The 11,978-nt window shown below is 39.5% G+C and overlaps 2 protein-coding genes across 2 annotated transcripts in view; both read right to left on the bottom strand.

Annotated features, from left to right (window-relative positions):
• The window catches only part of LOC144972343 (uncharacterized), a 20,432-nt gene extending 19,786 nt beyond the window's left edge, over positions 1–646 (bottom strand). Inside the window, exon 1 of the mRNA XM_078913439.1 lies at positions 574–646. The gene's annotated coding sequence lies outside the window, so the exon portion shown is untranslated. The remainder of the gene's footprint in view (positions 1–573) is intronic.
• A 3,359-nt stretch (positions 647–4,005) lies between these two features.
• LOC144974066 (uncharacterized) lies at positions 4,006–11,695 on the bottom strand. Its single transcript, XM_078916954.1, has 5 exons — positions 11,495–11,695; positions 10,396–10,658; positions 7,197–7,440; positions 5,978–6,064; positions 4,006–4,640 (listed from the first exon to the last, which is right to left on the bottom strand). The coding sequence occupies exons 1-5, from the start codon at positions 11,638–11,640 to the stop codon at positions 4,493–4,495; spliced, it is 888 nt and encodes a 295-aa protein (XP_078773080.1). The 5' UTR covers positions 11,641–11,695; the 3' UTR covers positions 4,006–4,492.
• Positions 11,696–11,978: the final 283 nt, after the last annotated feature.

The raw sequence follows: 11,978 nt of genomic DNA, 5'->3' as shown, positions 1-11,978 counted from the left end.
AATGTGCCATAAGATTTCATGCGTTGGAGCAGAAGAAAAAGAGGAAGGCCTTCCGAATGCTCCTACATAACCTAGTATTCTTTTTTTAAAATAATGTTCTAGTAGGGGTTTGGGAAGGGGGGGGGGGGAGAGATTTTTAAAAATAATGTTATAGTTGGGGGTTTGGGAGGGGGGGGGGGAGACTTAAAAAAAGAAGTTTCCCCCTTCCAAACCCTCTACTAGAACATAAACAAAAAAGAATACTGGGGAAGTAGGAGCTTACGGAAGGCCTCCCGAAAAAGAAAATCTTTGCCTTTTAATTCAAACGTAAACACACACACACACGAACACACATATATACACCCACACACACACACACACATAAAGGTACAATACACAAATAGAATACAAAAATAAAGAAAAACTGTAAACTTGTTGACCTCTTGTCTAGCAACCTGTCTAAGACTGAAAAATATCTCCGGAGCTAAAAAATGAAACACTCCGAGATCGGATTAGGCATCAGAAAAACAGACCAACTGACAAACGTTATCTAAGGCTAAGAGATGGATATAATTCTTTAATTCTTGAAGCTACCTTTAATCACGATTGCACTACAATCGCAAAACTTTTCTTTCGCCGACATGGATGGAAATTTGGAATAATTTACGTCACGGTTCAATAGACGCTCACTATAGTTGGGCATCACAGGAAGCTGAAAACTACATTGGTGTGCAAACATTAACAATGCTTCTTCTTCTTCTTCTTCTTCTTCTTCTTCTTCTTCTTCTTCTTCTTCTTCTTCTTCTTCTTCTTCTTCTTCTTCTTCTTCTTCTCCTTCTCCTTCTTCTTCTCCTTCTCCTTCTCCTTCTCCTTCTCCTTCTTCTTCTCCTTCTCCTTCTCCTTCTTCTTCTTCTTCTTCTTCTTCTTCTTCTTCTTCTTCTTCTTCTTCTTCTTCTTCTTCTTCTCCTTCTCCTTCTCCTTCTCCTTCTCCTTCCTCTCCTTCTTCTTCTTCTTCTTCTTCTTCTTCTTCTTCTTCTTCTTCTTCTTCTTCTTCTTCTTCTTCTTCTTCTTCTTCTTCTTCTTCTTCTTCTTCTTCTTCTACTCAACTTCCTCCTCCTCCTCCTCCTCCTCCTCCTCCTCCTCCTCCTCCTCCTCCTCGTCTTTCTTCTTCTTCTTCTCCTCCTCCTCGTCTTTCTTTCTTCTTCTTCTCCTCCTCCTCTTTCTTCTTCTTCTTCTCCTCCTCCTCCTCCTCCCCCTCCTCCTCTCCATTCTTTATATAGAAATCTCACGCGAGAACCAAACTCCATTTAATTTTAATAGAAATCAAAATAGAAAATACATCAACGAAGCGTTGTCGAACCGAACGTATGATGATATTTTAATAAGCTTCATTGCTTGAGGAAGTTGTTGGGGTAGAAAGCGATATCAAACAATGAAAAAGATCAGGTCCCCAGCAGGTAGGCGGCTATTCAGTAGTCTGATATCGGTGTTTGATCTTGATATGGGGTTCGTCAATCGATATGATTATTCTCTCGTCCAGTCTGGAGTCTGACGATATGTGACCCTTCGTCTCAAAACGGTATTAAGTCGGGTTGGTTAAGGTGTTGAAAATTGAATTTATAGCCAGAAATATCGGACTTGTGTTGGGTTTATATGATTTATTGAGGAGAATGGATACCATATTTTAGGGTGATAATGCCAACAATTTATATCTTTGACCAGTTTAACATTAAATTCGGCTTTTAAGCATCTGGTTCGTTCCGACATTAGACCATTTTGAGACGATGGGTCACATATGACATTTGGATTAGGAATGGGCACTAATAGATATCAGTTTGAGTACTTTAAGTACTTGCATATCGTCCGAGGCAAACAACCCACAGATCCTGAACATCACTCACAATTTAAAAACAGACGATTGAACAAAAATGCATAGCGTCGCCGGATGTTGCGATACAGTTCCGTCATCAATGTGTCATACATTTGGATAAATACTCAAAATAACTGTTGGACTGACAAATTCGTCTGTTAAGCATGCATTAAAGTGAGCTATGGAATTAAGGGATGTTTGCCAGGCCTTTTCATTGACTGGATATAAATAGTAAAAAAAACTTGGAACATTTTCCTTTATGTCGGAGTGGGGTCCTCCTCCTCTTCCATCTCCTACTCATTCTCCTCCTCCTCCTCCTCCTCCTCCTCCTCTTCTTCTTCTTCTTCTTCTTCTTCTTCTTCTTCTTCTTCTTCTTCTTCTTCTTCCTCCTCCTCCTCCTCCTCCCCCTCCTCCTCCTTTGTGCTGCTATGTTGTCTTGTGGTATGACACTCGCATCGGGACCCGAAGGTCCATGGTTCGAGTCCCGTTCTGAGCGGCGTATAATTGAGTCCTTAGAAAAGGCTATTTACTCACATTTTATCACCGTACTCAGGTGTAAAATACATACCAAGTCATTAAATGATATTGCGTAAAATTTGTTTATGCGGTCTAGTTGTATGACCTTCGACTTCGGATCGGATGGTCCTGGGTTCGAGTACCGAGCAGCGCATAGTTGAGTCCTTGGAAAATGCTCTTTATTCACATTCTCCCACCATACTCGGGAGTAAAAATTGAGTACCTGGCCATCAATAGCGTTGTCTCTGTCCGAACAAAATTGTAATATCGCCTAATAGGCGTCATCTCTTGTTCTGCATGTTAAGTGTTGCCGTTGGCAAGGGGCCGCTTATAAAGTGGTTTGAGCACGTTTCGTGGATATTACCCTATATAAAAGCTCAAGTCTTCTTTTTGTCCCGTCTACAAAACACGCCTCATGGCATCTTAGTAAAGTGTAGAGGAACTTGGAAAGCACCAGTCAAACAACCCGACAATTCTTGCTTCGACAAAAGCCTACGACACTGAATTGACCGAAAGTCAGTCCGAGAAAATTAACTTGACCTTTGACCCATTTACGACCATGCCAACCCCGCTCCGATAGAAAAGAGCCACTGGAAATGGGTTTCATCAGGAATACAATGTGTTGATGGCATTGGTCCTTGGGTGATAGATTGCCAAGGCTTTTCTATAGATCAACGTGCACTATATCTTCTTCTTCTTCTTCTTTCTTCTTCTTCTTTCTTCTTCTTCTTCTTCTTCTCCTTCTTCTTTCTTCTTCTTCTTCATCCTCCTCCTCCTCCTCCTCCTCTCTTCTTCTTCTTCTTCTTCTTCTTCTCTTCTTCTTCTTCCTTCTTCTTCTCTCTTCTTCTCTCTCTCCTTCTTCTCTTCTTCTCTTCTTCTCTTCTTCTTCTTCTCTCCTTCTCTCTCTCTTCTCTCTCCTCCTCCTTCTTATTCTCCTTCTTATTCTCCTTCTCCTACATCTTCTTCCTTCCTTCCTTCCTCCTCCTCTTACTCTCCTCCTCCTCCCCCGACCGTCTTCTTCATCTTCTTCCCCCTCATTCTCCTATTCTATGTTTCACATTTTTCTTCTTTACCAAATCAAAACAAACTAGTTTTCAGGAAGCTAAGAAATTTGAATCGACTTATTTCCATTCCATGATTAATCGTTCGTATAAATCAGTTTATTTTACAGTTTAGGAATGATAAGATATACCTGATCACTAGATGCATTTATACAGTTTATTTTCCCGAACGCCTAGTTAAATGTAAAGATGGAGCATTTGTATTCCACCCCACCTAAACCACCCCCCCCCAAAAAAAAAAAAAAAAACCTCAAAAAACAAACAAAAAAAACCCCAACAACAAACAGCACAAAACAAACAAAAAACACCAGCAAAAAACAAAAACAAAACAAATCTCAACAACGCAAAACAAACAAACAACCCCCCCCCCCAAAAAAAAAAAAAAAAAAACACGCACAAACAAAAAAACAAAACAAAACAAAAAACAGAACAAAAACAAAACAAAAAAGAACAAAAACGAAATACTCTCCTAAAAAAGACAAAAAAAAAAAAAAAAACAAAAAAAAAAAAAAAACAAACAAAAAAATAACAACAAAACAAAACAAACAAAAAAAACCCTTCAAAAAGAAAACCAAACCGAGTGATTCACTCTTTTTTATTGGTCAAAATTAATAAAGATAAGAGTAGTGTGACTGCTAAGTTGTCGTATTCTGAAAAAAAAAGTGTGTAAGATTTTGGGCAGAAAACTCGTCCTTCAATAAATATCGCTTGACTTAACCCATCTTGGCCAGCAAATAGTTCTGCGGACATTGGTACCCCGGGCAGCACTCCTCAGTCAGAAACTCCTAAATTGTCACACGGCTGAAGAAAGCATCTCTCGGGATGTTCTCTCATATATAAGGAATGAGATTAGCGGAAGAGTAGCGTCCCTTGATCGGACGTCACCCATAGTCTGTGACGTCACCGGCGGAGAAGTTATTAGAGAGAGAACGTCATGTTGGTTGTGCGCATGCGTCTCTCGTCCTCGCGGAAGCGCACAACCAACATGACTCTTCCGCTAATCTCATTTCCTATAAGGACCGAACTACATCATCTGAATAAAGTAAAGATCTGTTCTTGGTATGTTTTAACCCATCTTAGCCAGCAAATAGTTCTGCGGACATTGGTAGCCCGGGCAGCAATCCACAGTCAGAGGTCCGCACATGGTACACATGGAAGAGATGCATTTGTCCTTGAGGTGTTCTGGTGGTTCCCGGTCCTGGGTGGTGGCCAGCCTGGTGAAGGGATAGAGAGAGGGGTGGAGGGGGGGGGGGGGGGGGGAAGAATAAAAAAAGAATCGATAAACAAATGTATCTCACCGTCTCAAAGCTGTATTCTGTTGAGATGAACTATGTGAAGGGTATTGGATTTATAGCCACAGACATGAATCTTAGTGTTAAGTTTGTATTTAATTTAAAGGGAAATAAAATCATATTCTCAAATTCTAAAAAAAACAAAACAACAACAACAAAAAAAAAACAACAAAAACAAAAAAAAAACAAAAAACAAAAACAAAAAAAACCCCCAAAAACCGATAGATTAGCGTCCTACTCAAATTGTAGTAATTGCTATTTTCCGTTTCACGCTACAGTAACCGGGATAAACTCTGGCTTACGGCTCTGAAGGACTACTTTTTCCCTCTCCGGTCCTTGAGGGACATAGAGCATCCACCAGACATCTCCATTTTTTTTAGATCGGCTGCTTTTGCGGTGGCTGTGTTCCGGGACAGGCCTGCTTCCTTTAATTCTTTCTCCATGGTCCTTCGCCAGGTTTCTTTGGTTCTTCTCCGCTTTCTCTTCCTGTCTGCTGTCCGGTACAAGTCTGTCTTGGGAAGTGACCCTTTTTTTCATTCTAGCCACATGACCCAGCCAACGCCATCTTCTTCTTTTTATTTGGCTTTCGATACAAGTGCACCCAGCTTTCTTTAACTCACTCAACCCTAACACCGACTATATCCGTAGTTTACCTGGGTTCCTTTACCCCATGCCTATTTATTACATTTTTATGAGACAAATTATAGGCGTAGTATCAAAGCTAATGTTTTAAGTTTTTGCATGCCATGATAATTGAATAAATCTATCTATGTACATGATCATTTTTAATTTTTTAAAAACTTGAGCTTTTATATAGCGCAATATCCACTAAACGTGTTCAAAGCGCTTTACAAGGGGTCCCTGGCCAACAGCAACACATAACATGTAGGACGAGACATGACGCCTGTCAGGCGATATTTTACAAATTTTTGGGAGAGAGACAACGCTGTTAACGGCCAGGTACTCATTTTACACCTGAGTACGGTGAGATAATGTGAGTAAAGAGCCTTCTCCAAGGACTCCACTTTGCAACAAGCGAGGCTCGAACCCAGGACCTTCCGATCCGAAAGCGAGTGTCATATCACAAGACCACATAGCCGCATATAATTCTATACATTATATCAATTTTTGAAAATTAGCAAAAATCTCTAGGATTGAGTGAGTTAATAGATTCACTGTTTTTATTTTTGTAGGTCGTTTGAGGCAATATGTTATATATTAAAATATTGTTGCCACAATTCTAAAATCGATAGACTTACCATTGTTCAAAGTTGAATCCGGATGGCTTGACGACGGGGGCCTGGTGGGGTGGACAGCAGGGTCTCCCGTGGGTAAAGTATGGGTGGCTGGGAATTGGATGGGGTAGTGTTAGAGTGGTGGTGGTGGTGGTGGTGGTGGTGGTGGTGGTGTAGTGATGATGATGATGATGATGATGATGATGATGATGATGTGATGGTGATGATGATGCTGGTGATGATGATGATGATGATGGTGGTGGTGATGGTGGGGATGATGATGATGATGATGATGATGATGATGATGATGGTGATGGTGATGGTGATGGTGATGGTGATGGTGATGGTGATGAGGATGATGATGATGATGATGATGATGCCCGCAGCGGGTACATGTTTGACAGGTGGCAAATCCTCCCCACTGATGAAGTGAGCGTGCTGTGAGGCAGGTTCTCGACCGAAGCCCACTGGCAGCCGCCCAATGTCTCCTTGTGTTGGTGGAAAAGCTCAGCAACTTCCGAAGGCGAATGTCAAACCAAGAGACTTCATAGCCGCACAGTCCACATAGCCTCCATTAAAAAAAAAACAATTGAGCTTTTATATAGCGCAATATCCACTAGTACTCAAAGTGCTTTACAAAGGGTCCCTGACCAACAGCAACACTTAACATGTAGACGGGGCATGGGGCCTGTTGTTAGGCGATATTACAATTTTTTTCTCGGATATTCTCTTAACGGCCAGGTACTCATTTTACAACTGAGTACTGTGAGAAAATGTTAGTAAAGAGCTTTTTCCAAGGACTCAGCTATGCGCCGAGTGGGGCTCGAACCCTTCCGATCCGAAAGCGAGTGTCATACCTCAAGATCACATAGCCTCAAAATAGAACATCTTATACTGAAGGGTTAGTGAAATGAAACATTTAGTTAGTATGGCTATTTGGTCTTGTATGACACTCGCTTTCGGATCGGAAGGTCCTGTGTTGGAGCCTCGCTCGGCGCATAGTAGAGTCCTTCGAAAAGGCTCTACACTCGCATTCTCTCATCGTACTCAGGTGTAAAATGAGTACCAGGCCGTTAAAGCGTTGTTCTGTCCGAAAAAAAAATGTAATATCGCCTAACAGGCGTCATGGCTCGTCCTACATGTTAAGTGTTGCAGTTGGCTGTGGACCCCATGTAAAGCGCTTTGAGACTTCGAGTGGATATTGCGCTATATAAAAATGTAGTTTAGTCGTCTTTCCTCTCACCCTGTGGGCCTCGCTTCTTCGGATATCTTTTTGCCAAGCGGGCGGACCACCTGTGGGTCTGGAACTCTCATCCTCGACGTCTCACGCCCTTGCTTCCAGGCGCAGGTGGACGTGTCGTGGACTGTGGTGCCCCACAATGCGTCTTCCGGTGCCAGACATGCGCAGCGGGTGCCAGCACAACACAACGGCTGACAGTTTGACATTGGTACAGTTGGCTTTTTCTGGTCTTTGCCAGTCATGTTTCCTGAAATAAGAGATCAGACGCTTTTGTGTAAGGCGGTGAAGAGGGGTGTATCTTTTTCTACGAAACCCGCCGAAACCCACCGAAACCCGCCAATAACTCTTGTCTCACTCCCGACTGTTGTACACTTCCCTGAGTCTCAGGTTCACTCCTCACAGTTGTCTACTTCCCATAACTTTGCCGGATATTGTCGGTATTCGCCGGGTTTCGGCGGATTTCGTAAGACGGCACTAATTGCTTTTTTTTTTTTTACGAAACCCACCGAAATCCAGTCCCATGTTCACTCCCCAATGGTTTACACTTCGCTGAGTCCCAGGTTCACTCCCCACTGCTACATACTTTCCATAACTTTGTCGGGTTTCGTCGGGTTTCGGCGGGTTTCGTAAAAAAGACACACCGGTGAAGGGGGACATGATAAAATACATTCACGCAAGAAAGGATGGAGTGTGTGTGTGTGTGTGTGTACGTGTGTGTGTTTGTGTGTTGACTGAAGAAGGATTTTGAGTCTGAAACGATCTGTTCTTTTTTTATCTTAAAAGCGGCTATGCGGTCTAGTGGTATGACACTCGCTTCGGGATCGAAGGTCCTGGGTTCGAGCCTTGCTCGGCGCATAGTTGAGTCCTTGGAAAAGGGCTCTTTACTCACATTCTTTCACCGTACTCAGGTGTAAAATGAGTACCTAGCCGTTAATAGTGTTGTCTCTGTCCTAAAAAAAATTGTAATATCGCCTAACTGTCCTGTCCTACATGTTATCTAAAACTGTTGTCCCCTTGTAAAGCGCTTTGAGCACGTTTAGTGGCTGTTGCGCTGTATAAAAAGCTCAATTTTAAATTCAAAAGCTGTTTAATTGATTTTTGTTCAAACCTTTTTCCAGGTCAAAACTTCTGGGAACTTGATATCGTAAAGGGAATGAGCTTAGCGAACGAGTAGCGTCCCTTGATTGGCCGTCACCTTACAGAGAGAACGTCAACATGGTTTTGCGCATGCGTCTCCCTCGTCCTCGCTTTTGGTGAAGTGTCTCAAGCCGCTTTCACCGGAAGCGAGGACGAGAGACGCATGCGCAAAACCCAATGACATTTTCTCTCTAATAACTTTTTCCGCCTGTGACGTCCAATCAAGGGACGCTACTCTTCCGCTAATCTCATTCCCTATTTACCATAGTAAATGGTAAATGGTATATTCCAAGTCAGAATGTTGGTATCGGAAAAAAAATCCTGGTTTTTACATTAAGCCTCTCCTTACCACCTATTGGAAACTCGTCACATTTGTTACGATGCAACCGTCACTTTCCTCATCCAGATTTAATTTCTATTTGCTCTAGTTATAAAAACTTGACATTCTGTAATAGAGTTCATATTGTCGAACGATATTATGTCTAGAATGTGCTTGTTGCTTTTCTGTTTGAGTAAGAAATGTCTGTTTTTGTGTTGGGTGGGTGTGAAATTTTGGGGGAAATTCTGAAAATGGCTGGTAAGGAGAGGGTTAAGCGCACTGTTGTATTATATATATATATTTTTTTTTGATATTTCAAAAATTTTGACGGAAGAATCGATCGAAAAATGACATGGCAGATCCTTTGATTACGGGCGGTGCTTCCTGCTAGTCTCTACAATATGGATTCAAGCCATAAGCGATATTATAGGATTCTTTCATCTTTGGTCCGTCTGTATGGTACACCATTCCACAGAACATTCGAGTATCCAAATCATTGTCTGTTTTCAAGAAATCCTTGAAAACATTTCTGTTTTGATGTCATGTACTTTAAATATTGTTTTGTGTTGATGATAATTGAAAGCACCAAGAGCCTCATTGTTGAGGACACCGTGCGCTCTATAAGAGTCTATAATAATAATAATAATAATAATAATAATAATAATAATAATAATAATAATAATAATAATAATAATAATAATAATAATAATTATTATTATTATTATTATTATTATTATTATTATTATTATTATTATTATTATTATTATCATTATTATTATTATTATTATTATTATTATTATTATTATTATTATTATTATCATTATCATTATTATTATTATTATTATTATTATTATTATTATTATTATTATCATTATTATTTTTTATTATTATATTATTATTATTATTATTATTATTCATTATTATTATCATTATTATTATCATTATATTATTATTATTATTATTATTATATTATTATTATATATTATATATTATTTATTATTATTATTATCTCTTTGTATTTATTGAACTAGTTATTTTTATCGTGCCCAACGAGATTGCGAGTATGTGTTATTGCACGATGAAAATATAACGAGTTTAATAAATACAAATACATGGAAGAATACGTTTATTCTAACCCTCCAAGTAAGATTATTAGATATTTTATAAGCAAATGGTATGGTATGAGTAATTCTATTCGCCATAATTTGTATCTTCTCTTTCTTCTTGAATGACAATTTGACCCTAAACAAAAAAACGTTGGATTAGTATTCATGCGCACGCACCAAAAGATTATTTATGGTTACCAATCAGCTGTCTTTGACAAAGGAGCATACTATGTCCTGCCCAGCAATGTTTTTGTTTATTCATCTAAACAACGCCACAACCACATTATCTCATTCGTCTGTAGTGTTTCATTCATCCTCTTTTGTTGAGAAAGGGGAAACCCGTAACGCCCATTTTTATCTGTTTTCGTATATTAATTTGAAGCTTACATCCATTTTCCCATTGTTATTTATTTTTCGAGCTTTGAGCAGAACCATTTACATTTGTCTTTAACACCTAATTTCCCACCAATAAAATGTGCGAAAATATTCTGCAATCGTTGAATCATTTTTTTATTCATTCGTTTAAAGCATTATTCAACGATTGCGTATTTACCAAGAAATGATAGGGTTTTTTTTAAATGAGAGAGTTGTGGAATAATATCGGATATGTTATTCATATACCTTCTTCTCTACAACCAACCTTTTTGCATTTTTGTAGGGTATTTGGAGACTTGTGCTGGTTGTCGGGTGTAGCCTTCCCGGTGGCGGTTCGTGTTCGGGTCTCCGTAGGGCTGTGCCCCTGGTCCCATTACAAAATTAGGATTACATCCCTGATTTGACACTTGCTGCTGTTGGAATTGTAAGAGAAGTTGTTGTTGTTGTTGTTGCTGTTGTTGTTGATGTTGTTGCAGCTGTGGCTGTTGCTGTTGACGGCAGGGTGCTTCTTCGAAGGGGTCTTGGAATCTAAAACAGAAAGATATGTAAACTCTCTTTGTGAGAAGGGAGGTTCTGACTGTGTCTTCTAACCCACTATATCTGTTTTACAAATTGCTTTATGTCTTTGTTTTGGAATTAAAATTACTTGGTTTTGTCTTGGACTTGGCCGGATGCTCTTGCTGAGAGGGGAAACAGTCAAATATTTAGTTAGTTTTGGGAGATGATCCTTGTAAATCATCTCTGTTATGCATTGTATTACATTTTGTTTACATATATATGATTTGTATGAGTGTATTCGTCTTAGTGGGGACCTGTGGATGAGACTTTTAGGTGATCTCAAACTAAGTACTTTGATAGTGTCCTCTTGGAATCAACATCTGTTCCCTATTTGAACCAATTCCCCTTTGTCTTCCCTTTTCTTGGGTGCTTAAATTGTAAATCTAGAACTGTTTACTATCCCATTTTCTTCCCTTTTACTGACGCTAATACGACCTAAATGTTCCGCAAGCGCCGTAAAACCATTTAAAAACAAAAAACAAAACAAAGATATGTAAAGAAATAAATCAAGAGGTCTATATCAAAGGTACTAAATCACATTTTCATCTTTCAGATAAAAAAACTGCAATTTTGTGTCATTGATAGAGTGGTTTAAAGAGGAAAATGCATGTATTGTTTGCCTCATAATATAGAACAATACTCAAGAATGTTATGAAATGTGGCCAATGAATTGCTTGAAATTGTTTCTATCTGGATATGAATTTGTACCTTTTGATCTTGACCTCCTCAAATAAATAAATAAATATGGCTTTTATCAACGGTAATCACCGTCCGGTAAACGCATAACGATAAACATCCCAACATACTTATGATGGTAAAGGTATTGTGGGATGTTTTCACAATCGAATCCTCTGCATTTTGCGTCCTTGTACTCTCGAACAGTATGGAAAGCGAACCCTTCCGTTTTTTCCAGCTTCGATCGCCCGGCTGCCGGAAGTAGCGTGTGCGCCATTGTTATACCTTCCGCCAGGCACGACGGGACAGTCAATCTCGTCTTAGTATAACTAGATCCTGTATGAAACGAAAAACAATAGTAAGATGTTTAAAACATATAGCATTTGTAACGTGTGTAAAGATTGTGTTAATTGCATGTCTGGTTCGTCGGCGTTACTCACTAAGACCTTCTTCTTCTTTCTTCTTTCTTCTGTCTTTCTTTCTTTCTTTCTTTCTTTCTTTCTTTCTTTCTTCTTCTTCTTCTTCTTCTTCTTCTTCTTCTTCTTCTTCTTCTTCTTCTTCTTCTTCTTCTTCTTCTTCTTCTTCTTCTTCTTCTTCTTCTTTCTTCTTTCTTCT

The sequence above is a fragment of the Berghia stephanieae genome, chromosome 5 (genome assembly GCF_034508935.2).
Source record: "Berghia stephanieae isolate SIO BIC M18660-M18661 chromosome 5, UCSD_Bste_1.3, whole genome shotgun sequence".
NCBI lineage: Eukaryota > Metazoa > Mollusca > Gastropoda > Nudibranchia > Aeolidiidae > Berghia > Berghia stephanieae.
Note: the sequence above shows the minus strand (reverse complement) of the source record. Positions and strands in the feature narration are given on the sequence as shown.

Bases quoted from the DNA above. Each gene is read 5' to 3' on its own strand.
- LOC144974066 (XM_078916954.1), bottom strand. From the start codon at position 11,640: ATGGCGCACACGCTACTTCCGGCAGCCGGGCGATCGAAGCTGGAAAAA. The intron at 10,659-11,494 runs GTATGTTGGGAT...TTTCTGTTTTAG, and splicing joins CAATACCTTTACCATCATAA to ATTCCAAGACCCCTTCGAAG. The intron at 7,441-10,395 runs GTTGGTTGTAGA...CTCTTATTTCAG, and splicing joins CCCTACAAAAATGCAAAAAG to GAAACATGACTGGCAAAGAC.